Below are 11,325 nucleotides of genomic sequence, written 5' to 3'. Positions count from 1 at the left end.
GTTTTACATTAATTTGACCTCAAATGTGAACTGATCTTTATCAAAGTCAATGTCATGGAAAAAGATTCTAATTAAACTTATAAAAAAACATGCTTTTTATGTCTTTATTAATCAAGCTGCTTCTAGTTAAGGAGTAGAATTATAAGATTATTTAATAATTTATTTGACAAAGAATTGCTAATGCTCAAGAGGTAAACCTTTTTAAAGGGCTATAAGGTCAGACAATATTGATCAAAGGGCATTAATTTAGACTGCCATGGACAGGTTGTCTATACACTCAATGCAAAGGCATATAATAGTAAAAAAGGTGACAAACAATTGCATAATAGCTGTCATGGATTTCTTATCAGTTCAGTAGTCATAACTGTGGGGGGGGGGGGGGGGGGGGGAATTGTTTGAAACTGAGAACAATGATTCAGCACTGAGTTATTGAATTGTTCATGCAAGACCTAACATGCCAGACAATTAACGTATTTGGCCAGCAAAGTGAAAGTAATTCGATCTAAAATGATTTAACAGTGGTGAAAATCTAATTTAACATCTAAAAGGTTACACTTATCACTCCAGTCTGTCTTTGACAAACTCGTGACAGCGTTGTTTGTGTGGGCATATCGACATGTGCAACCACCAATCAGAGCAAAGGACGAAGAAACCTCCACCAATCGAACGTAAGCCCCGCCCCTTCTCCTTGTAGAGGTTTATCGACATCCAGAAAAGTGAAAGAATTCTTAGAATTTAACTAGAAAGAGAGAAATTCAAGTTTGATGTTTTTCATATAACAGTCACCACACACATTCGTCAGCACTGCATTTATAGATGTGTGATGAAGAAGCCAGTGTTTTAAAGCATGGACCTTTTTTGTTTTAAATAGTTTCCTCATGTTAATCTGTTGTTTGCCAGAACCAAATTATGAACCTTTCAAATAGCATAATTAAAATGGAAACCTGTTAATAAATAAAAGCAAATTCAAAACACTAATAAATTATATTAATATAATAATAAACGTAAAAAAAAAATCTAATTTTGCCTTGTTTGAATAGGACAGATTTTTTTTTACATTTAGGTTGCTTATTTTTGATTGATTAAATTTTGGTGCAGCGCCAATTATCTACACTTGGTAAATTAATATCAAGAACAAGTTTGTTAGCATATCTGCTCTTGAAAATGAATATTTTTAGAATAAATTTTCTAATAATTTATCAGCACACTTCTGGGTTGTGCAGGCTATGAGTATGTTCAGCAGTGCACTAGCATTGGGACAGTTTGGGCCTTTGATTAATCAGTTTGGATTACCTACTGAAGCTGTAGAGGCAGCCAATAAAGGAGGTCAGTATATTTCAAATGTACACAAACTAATCTGGTTCATTCCAGCTGAAACTCTTTCTAAACACCCTTGTTTATACTTTCACATGCATTTATATGCACATTTCCTCTCTCCAAGACATCCTTCTGTTAAGTCTGTGGTTTATACAGAATGACCTTACAAGGGCAAAATTAGATGTAATCTAATGTATCTAGACAATTGTTTTTGCTTAGATTTGCATAAATCTTGTAATAAAAGAGACTTCAGGAAAGAAAAGATCATACTTGGATAGAATGGCTTTTCTAAATTGTTTGTAAATTTGGAAGCATTTGCCAAGGCCATGGAAGGTCAAGGGAAGTCGAACGAAGGAGGAGACAAGAAAGATGACGAGGAGGATATGAGTTTGGATTAAGCAACTCTCTACATGAGCTGCCTTCATCAGTTTAACATTTTTTATACTGTAGCGTTTCCAAAGTATCATGTTGTCAAGATAAGTCATGTCAAGGGTGATCTGTGTATTTTTATGTTGAAAGAACAGTGCACTCAAAAATTCTGTCATTTACTCACCCTCGAGTCGTTCTAAACCCTTAAGATTTTGATTTATTTTCAAAACACAAATTTAGATATTTCTATTGAAACCCTAGAGCAGTGGTTCCCAACCTTTTTTAACTCGCAGCCCACACAACCAAACACATATGTTTGCGTGGCCCACTGCAAAAAAAAAAATAACTGACCCCGCTATTGTTTGGTTAATAACTTAGTACTCAGAAGTACAAGATAGATAGGCTGAATATGCCGAGTTTAATGTGCAGTGTGGTACTTTCAACATTTCTCTATTTGAGCGGCCTCTTGGCATGGGGGTGGGACTACCTGTGTGTCTGAACAATAGAAATTAGACATTTCTCTTTTAATCAGGTATTTTACTGTTTTGAAAACCCTTTTCCAAAAAAGAAACTTGCATTTACCGGATAAGTCGTTTTTTGGTGTGTATAATTTACAAAAACTTTACAAACAAGTGAAACAAATCAAAAACATCTTTATAAATGCAAATAGAAAAAAAAATTCAAATGACAAAAACACAGCACAAAAGATAGGACCCTGTGAACAGTTCAGTTCAAACTAAAGCCATGCTCACACCGCCCAGTAAACACCAACATACTGTGGTTTCCTGTTGGTGTTTAATCAAGCAGTGCAATCTATTCTCACATCATTCTATGACATACTGCTAAAATAGAGATTTTGACACACTCACAAAAAACACAGTATTCTCATGCGGAAGGTCACAGGATTCCCTCACAGTGCTTGTACCCTTCCACATCCTCAAAGATTCCGCGACAGTATCACAGGAGTGAGTGCATTCACATACAGTAAGATTTCAATAAACATGTCACACGCTTTTCCAACCGAAACACATTCATAACGTGTCAAGGTGTGTGTTTACTCAGTATCAAAAAGATTAAATATGTGTGAAAAACGGTGTGGCAGCAGAACCGTACTGACAAATGTAATAGAAAAGGCACTTCATTCTTCAACGCTCAGTAAAGATTTACACTAGTGAGGAATAGTGATGTACGATTACCCACACTTCTCTCCAATTCAATTAACCTCTCATAGTTGATCATTTGTCTCAGAAATGTGACCAGTCTGAATCCCTGAGGGAAAGAAGCAAATAAACCATACAGAGCCATCATGTTAAAAAGACCACCACTAGATGGAGGCTATGTGCTTCTGTTTTTCAGTCCAAAAAAACATAAGAGAAAATGTAAAAATGATGTAAAAACAATGTTGCATATTTCTGGTAATGCTGCACACTGTGATACTGTCTAGGTTCTGAAAGTAAACATAGGCCACTCCTATGGTGTATAAACATTCCCAAAGAAGAATATCACAGATAAAGATAAGACGATATTGTATGAACACTAACCAAGAAGACTCAGTAAGGTTAGGTCATATTCAACACTGCACAACACAAAACAAAACCGACTCCCCCGGTCAAAGGAGGTGGCATTTCCTCCGTGACCAAATACATAACAGTTTAATACGCAGATGTGGAGTTATTTGTAAAACCTACTGGACTGTTTGAAACGTACTCAACGTTGCACATAAGATAAATAGGACACAGTAGGATGCAAAAAAATGTAACATTTCATCACTGTAATTGTCACAGCTGTGCATTGATATGGAGACTTGACTTCTGTCAAGACATTCAAAAACACTTGCATCTTAAGAAAAGACAAGTGGTTAACAGTTCAGTTTCTTTTAACATTTGATTAACTGGTTAAAAAGGCACTCACATATTCAAAAGACTTTTTTTTACATTCAACACTACCTAAAATTCATTGCGGTGTGTCTAAAAAAAACATTACATCACTGTTAAACCACAGCCTAGCTAGTAAATGTTAGATGACTAAAAGAAGAGAGAGAGAGTGATAAAAGCACAATGTGCCCGTTAAATGTCATCTCTAACATAGAGTGCCTGGCAGGATACGCATCGGAATGCCACACATACCCGAAAACTCATCAGAAAGGCAAACAAACAAAAAACACCTATGTGAAAAAGCATTCAAAATATATTCAGTATTCATAAATTATGTATTCTAATGAAATTAATGTCCATAAATAAAATATTGCATAAATAAAGTTGTGCATTAGAAAAAGCTATGATCTACGGTGGTTAATAAGCATTTGTGGTATTAAAAAATTAAAATAAATAAATGATTCAAAAATTATCAGTGCTTAAAGAAAGTGTCTCCATAAATGTGTTTGATTTATAAAATCAGTTCCATGAAGGACATAAACAAGTGAAGATGGAGTGCTGAAACCTGTACATAGCTGATAGAAAATTCCACTTATCCATTTAACCAATAAATAATACAAATAACCTTTCCGAACTGCCATAACACAAGAGTGTCATCTCTATGGTCTACAGGCAGCTCTTAAAGGGAAAGTTCACACCAAAATGAAAATTGTGTCATCAATTCTCACCCTCGTGTTGTTCCAAGCCTGTATGACTTACTTTGTTCTGTGAAACATACCGCAAAATATATTTCAAGAGGTAACCAAAAAGGTTTGGTTATCAACATTTTAAAAAATATTTTCTTTTGTGTTCTGCAAAAAAAAAAAAAGAAGAAAGACATACAGGTTTTGAACAATATCAGGGCGAGTAAGTGATGACGGAATTAAAGTTTTTTGGATGAACCATCCCTTTAAGGACCCTCTCCATTTCAGCCCTGCTGCACAAGCCTGCGATAGTGAGGCATGACCTTGCTGTCCGGGAGGTAGAGTGCCATCTCCAAAGCAACCAGAACCGTGAACTCCAGGGAAATCAACTCCTTGCAATTTATTCGGAAACGCTCCTCCAACCTCTGTTCAGGGTCAGGAAGAACAAAAAAGTCAGTACATAAATCATATTTTTATATATACAAAAAATTAGATGACCAAGAAAACGAAGTATATACCTATAAAGAACAGTTAAGTCTCTGAATTAAATAAACATCCAAAGCAGTAAGACACTTACATCGATCAGCTGCTTGACTTCTTGTTTCTTGAGGTCGCTGCTGATCTTGGCAGCTAATAAGACGCAAGCAGCAGACACCAGCTTTCGGTTGTGCTTGTTCAGCCTCCCTTGCAGAACCAGCTTCTCGAAGTAAACATAAGCCATCGCTATTGTAACCGGCTGTAGGCCACACTCTTCGCTCACAGAGCGCATCTCTCTTTTCAAACTGTGGTGGACATTAAAAAGAGGAGAAAGAGTAGTTTGTAAACATGATTAGGGTCGATTAACAAGATGCCCATGTTGTATGTTAATTCATTGTTTATTCATTCAGCCAAATTTTTAATTTTATTGTGATAGTGCTATGTGCTAAAATACCCCATGAAAACAGCTTAGTGGGCACCATTTTGTTCTTGTGTTTACGTATTTTCTATTAAACTAGATATGCACTATGTAATTTTTTTTTTTTTTTTTACTGTAGCCGATAACTGAAAAACGATCAAACTTAATATTCAATTCAATATAATTTTGTGTAAAAAAAAAAAAACATTGAAGCCTTAAAGCAAATGTAGTCATCTCAACATTATAAATGTACAGTATTAGAAATAGATATTCTTTTTGTTTTTAAAGATGATGGTAAATCTAAACACAAAAATATAAGAAATAAACATGCACAATTACATTTCCTAACAGACATGGTCTAAAGCAACACAAATAGTTTACATAAAAATGACTTTACCTTCTGATTTTGCTGAGTGTCAGCTTTATGTGAGGAAACTTCTCCTTGAATGTCTCGTTCATGTCTTTCTTCAAGTCAGACGGTTTCACATACTCAATAACCGTAGTCTGGAGGGGACAAGGAGAGTCTTATTACAGTCTTATTATTATTATTATTATTTTTATAGCTGCTAAAACTCAATGGTGACAGCTTTTTACAGCTAGAGTCTAGTCAGCTGTGATACAGAAGATATCATGCTTCATGCCTTTAGCTAATAGACCATACTGAGCCCTTAGGGTTATCACATGAAACGCTGATGTGATCTGATACAAGTCATGAGCTGGGTTCAAAAATTATGAATCACTGTTATGCTGTTGTGAGACTCAGATGTCCTTGCAAATCTTTTCACTGGCATCATGTTAGAAGAGATTATTGAAACAGCGTTGGTTGAAACAGTTCAATCAAGGAGCTTACCACATAAGATGCGAAAATTAAGACTCGCTTGTGCTTCCCACAAGGCCACTGGGGGTCACTGAGCAAGTTGGGATCATAGTCTGATAGCTCGTCCACACCTACCAAGAGTTACAACATGATTGTTTTTTTTTTGTTTCTTTAAGAAATTAATATGTTTGCTCAGCAAGGATGCATTACATTTATCAAAAGTGAGTTAAGTCATTCATAATGTCACAAAAGATTTTCTTTCCATTCTGAAACAAAATGCAATGTTTCCACAAAAACATTAAGCAACACAACTGTTTTCAACATTGATGATAATAAGAAATGTCTCTTGGGTGGCAAATCAGCGTATTAGAATGATTTCTGTAGGATCATGTGACACTGAAGACTGGAGTATTGGCTACTGGAAATTCAGCTTTGCCATCACAGCAATAAATATTCAAATAGAAAACAGTTGTTTTAAATTGTAACAATATTTCAATAATTATCTGAATATGTAACACACAAGTATCTTGTCCAACTGCGCTGGTGATCCGAGAAGGGGTGAAGTTCTTCTGCCCGTTAATACGGTTGCGAGAGACTGGCATCTGCGCTGCACTGATGTCAGGTGGGCCGCTGCTCTTCTGCCGGACCAAGGCATTAGTTGGAAGCAGAAAACGGGCATATGATACCGTCTGCAACAGAAAACATCCCAGGGCTATCAGTGTAAACACAAACATATGCATTGCGTAAAACACACACCCAGTGACCCAGTACTGCAACTTGCACAATGATGCTTTAAAACAAATAGCAATACTACAGCGAATAAACAAACAAGAAGGTTTCTAAAGCATGTAATCACGTCTTTGCTCAATCTTCTTAGAGGAATACCTTTCCAAAGTCCACCTCCACTCCCTCCAGTCCAGGGACCATATCACCTCCCCCACCAGAAGAGTGTCTCTGTCTCTGGGCTTCTAGTTTAGGGTCACTGCAGAGGGTAGATAAATTATTAAAAATCAGAATTGAATAACACTTGCCTGTACTGAAATAATCTCTTTTATTTGGATATTGCAAAAGACACCCACAGAGTCTGGTAATACCAGGCTGCAGTTCGCTGTTTGTAAGCTGGTCTATTTGTAAATACAGTACATTATTATATTAAAGCTAAAAATTATACAAAAGCACATTTTTAAGAAGTGATTAAGCACACTGACTAAGAAAAAAAATCATATTTCTGTGAATGATGTGATTGGGTGTACTGTATGACAGGTGGACAAATCACTGTGATCTCTGGACTGCCAAAACCAAAATCGAATCTCTCACTTGGAGTTCAGCACAAAGCTGGATAACACATTATGAATGTTATTTAATGTTATTTACTGGCTGGTAAGATTTAATGTTGATCGAAGTCTCTTTTACTCACCAAGGCTGCATTTGTTTGATCAAAAATACAGTAAAAGCAGTAATATTAAGAAATATTACTACAAATTTAAGGGTTTTAATATATTTTGAAATGCAATTTAAGCTGAATTTTCAGCAGCCATTTCTCCAGTGTCACATGACCCTTCAGAAATCATTCTAATATGATGATTTGGTCCTCAAAAAACATTATAATATGTTGAAAATATTTTCTGGCTTTGTTTTTGTTTTCAGGATTCTTTGGTGAATAGAAAGTTCAAAAGAATGTATTGGAAACAGAAAACTTTTAATCAACTGAATGCATCCTTGCTGAATAAAAGCTGAATAGGCCAATTTAACTTGGAACATCATGTTTCATAAAAAAAGAAAGAAAAAAACAGCGGATTTGTCCACCACTCATGTATGGGTTTGCATGATATGAAATGAGCTGAGTTTGGCTGACTGTGGTGGCTTTGTACCTGATGTGATAGCTCTCTCCATAGGGCAATACAGAGAAAGCAGCACACAGGGATCTCTTGGCACAGATCAGCACAACCCTGCAGGACACAGATGGCAAGTGCACACAGAACAGACAACATCAGTCACCTAAACATCAAACCATCACTGTACACCAGCCGTGTCTACACCTTAACAAGTGCATATGGACCACAAAGCAAATGGGAGATCTTATAGCCCTGGAATGACATTGGTGAGAAAATGAGCCAAAAAAATCTATTCTTCATTATTAAATTAAAGCAGCATGTAGCTTTCTAGACTGGTCAACAAGACCAAATCTAAATTATCTAATTACAACCAACTCCGCCACATTTCACAGGAGACTGAACATCATAACAGGTCAGCAGCTTGAGACACAGGATGTGCTCAGTGAGGGTCTATATTACATCACTACTGATGTCATGAGGCTGGGGGGGAATGTGCACATAAGTGAAGGCATGAATTCATGGTTGATGATGTAATGCATGTCAGGTAAAGAAAAAAAAGGGGTGGGGATGGGTGGTATAATTCTGTATAATAAACAAGGTCATATCAAAATAACACTTTTTTTTCTTTTTTTGAAAGTGGAATGTGTACTGTGTTTGGTCTTATTTTCTTCCTCAATCTGTGCAAAATTCATCACCAAATAAGGTTGTATATAAATCATATGTTATAATGCAAAAAAAAATAAAAAAAAAGTCAAAAGAGCCATCTGGGTTTACAGTATTTTGGGGGTTTTACCAGAAGAGGTAAGTAAGTCGGAGGGAGAAAGAAAAGGAATCAGGGAAGCTTTCATCTTACGTAACTGAATTTCATTACATTTTAATGGTTCTTGCCAAGGTGCAGTTCTACTTTCAGAAAATGCCATTTCTATATAAGGTTCCATTCAAGACTAATTTTATTCAGACTGGTTGTTCCTCGTGTAGACAGACATATCTATCCCTCATTTCGTCTGTGTGAGAACCTAAGTGAGTTATCTCAGTGAGTACTTACGCCAGTTATTAAGTTAACCAAGGAATCACAGAGTCTGTCTGAAGCTCCACTGTTTCACTCAGCATGAGATTACACTACAGTTATATAACAAAGAACTTTACTGCACGAGGAAACAGTCCAGCATCCACTTCACCATTTTATATTCACCTTATCTGACATGAGCCCAGTATGGGACTGTCTGAGCACCTCCATTCTACACAAGTTATTTATAAGAAAGTGCTAATAAAGGACTAGCCTAACAAAGGACCAATTATATTTAAAAATAATTTCTGAAAATTAAAAATAAAATAAATGCATTAAACAAGATTGTTAATAAAAAAATACAAAAACTAATATTGATAGAAAGTTAAAAATTATAAGTAATTTTTTTTTATTAATAAGTTAAGAAGTTAAAATTAAATGTTTCATTGTTTTCCTTCGTTGAAAGGTTTTAAAATGAATATGCAATTTATTAATTTGACTCAATAATGATTATGTAAGAGTTAAATTGGCTTTGCAATGCAAGATTCATAAAGTATGAAAACTGTAAATACGTTATTAGGGTACTACATTATATTCATGCTATTATTGGCCAAGCTCAAAAATCAACTCTGTTTTATTTGTGCTCGAAGGCTCCTCAAAAACTTGAAGACCCCTGGTCTGAAGTAATTTATACAGATTATTTCTCAAAAAGATTAAACAAATACAGCTCCTCCTCACAGGGAAAATATTTCCCAAACAATATCAGACCCGCCAACTCACCTGCTCCCTCGAGTGTCATACTGTCTCATATTCTTGATGAAATGCACCTTCTTGGAAACCTTTGGCCCTGGAGACCCAGAGAGGTTACGTGTCCTGCAACAAGAACATAATACAATTTAGAGACAAAGAAATGTGACTTCAATTTGTACACACTTCGAGAAAAAACTGTGATGGATTAAATTGAAGCAAAGCATAAGCTTTTAGCCCTTGACTATATAGAAAGGCTTAAAGGTCACCCGTCCAGCATCAGTCCATCAGCAGACCTTACATAAAAAGATGAGAGGGTGAGGGGAACAGAACAGGAGAGAGATGAAAGGCAAGAAACAAAAAAGACAAACAGGAAATGATGTGCGCATGTACTGTAGTGAGATCACGGGGCTGGTTTACATGAGTCACATCACCTATTATGCAGATAAAGCTTGTTGTGACTAGTTGACGGTCTTTGACTGACTCAGCAGCCCACCGATTATCTACTCTGACAGCAGGTGATATCAATCATACAAATCTTTCATCTGTTCTATGGGTTTCCCTAATCACTGTCTCTTTTGTCTTCAGTTACAAATGACTTTTTAAAGGCAAAATGCAAAGGCAATAGGATGGAGAGCTCACTCACTAACCTTCATATAACTGTCAAACATTTCTGATACTCAATCAGACAGTACATGCTTTTTTCACCAGGAGACTTCTATGCGTTTTTAATTTTACTAAGTCCTCATTGAATTCGGACCACGAAGAACCAGATTCATGAATGAATGACTCTTCTAATTCGATTCTTTCAGTGAATCACAAAACATTTGGTGCCACCTGAGCAGTCCGATTTCCTTACGAGTCGGTTCATTTTGAGAATCACAGTAAATATCTGAGATCTATTTTATTACACGAAATGTCTGATTCTCGAATGAACAGATACACATTATGGTTTTGGATTCATTTTCCCAAACATTTTTCATCTAAATTACTGCAAAAGAAATGCAGCCGTTATTTATTTGAAGTCCCTCCCCGACCTATTCATCTTAAAAGGTTTCAAAAAATGTCGCAGACATATTTCCAGTCAAACTCACCTAGAAAACAAGACCGCTCTTCAGAGATGAAAATGAAAGTTGTAGACATTAAACCGGAAGCCAGCCATTCCCCTTAAATATTTGTTATTGTTTTGTTCGGTTAACGTTACTCGTATTGTAATATGTACTGTTTATAATACTGCTTCAAAAAGTCATAATAGAATGTAAACACTGGTAAACAACAGGCCAGTTAAACATTCTATCCTCATAATCAAAACCGTGACACGATTTGGGAAATGGGAATAAACATGGCTTTCATAAACAAATACAAATTCATAATTGTTAATGAAACCTGTACACATTAAGGTTTCATCACACATTCACTTCATATCTATTATGAATGGTGTAAATTTTAAATATACAGTGACACTGTGGCAGTCAGAGAATAACGAGTGTCATTGTCATGACAAAAAAAACAACAACAAATCAAAAACCAAACTCACCTTTGGCGCGGATCAGGAGCAGGATTAGATCCCGGGAATTGGCTGGGACATTTACTGGATCCTGAAAACGGATTCAGCGGTCCAGAGGTCGGTGAACGCGGCGGTGCCTGGACTGACAAAGGATCGGTTCGTCCATCCTCCGTGAAAACGTCGCAGCTCCCCCTTGAATAAATACTGGATGAGGGCTCAGAGGAGCAGGGTAAGTGTTAGTCCTCGGTAGAGGGGTCGCTGCTCCCCGCTGATGG

At 36.3% G+C, this 11,325-nt stretch overlaps 1 protein-coding gene across 1 annotated transcript; it reads right to left on the bottom strand.

Moving 5' to 3' along the window:
- Positions 1-2,279: 2,279 nt before the first annotated feature.
- LOC113077675 (CDK5 and ABL1 enzyme substrate 2-like) lies at positions 2,280-11,315 on the bottom strand (the record flags this gene model as incomplete). The annotated part of the gene is given in 10 exon segments (XM_026249993.1): positions 2,280-4,668; positions 4,821-5,025; positions 5,536-5,642; positions 5,989-6,086; positions 6,476-6,644; positions 6,841-6,937; positions 7,827-7,904; positions 9,577-9,669; positions 11,081-11,247; positions 11,250-11,315. Coding segments are annotated over 10 exon segments (1,221 nt in total), but the record flags the coding sequence as incomplete, so codon positions are not given.
- Between the last annotated feature and the right edge of the window lie 10 nt (positions 11,316-11,325).

Source organism: Carassius auratus, unplaced genomic scaffold (genome assembly GCF_003368295.1).
Source record: "Carassius auratus strain Wakin unplaced genomic scaffold, ASM336829v1 scaf_tig00023110, whole genome shotgun sequence".
In the NCBI taxonomy this organism is placed as follows: Eukaryota; Metazoa; Chordata; class Actinopteri; order Cypriniformes; family Cyprinidae; genus Carassius; species Carassius auratus.
This window is presented reverse-complemented; position numbering and strand designations above follow the sequence as displayed.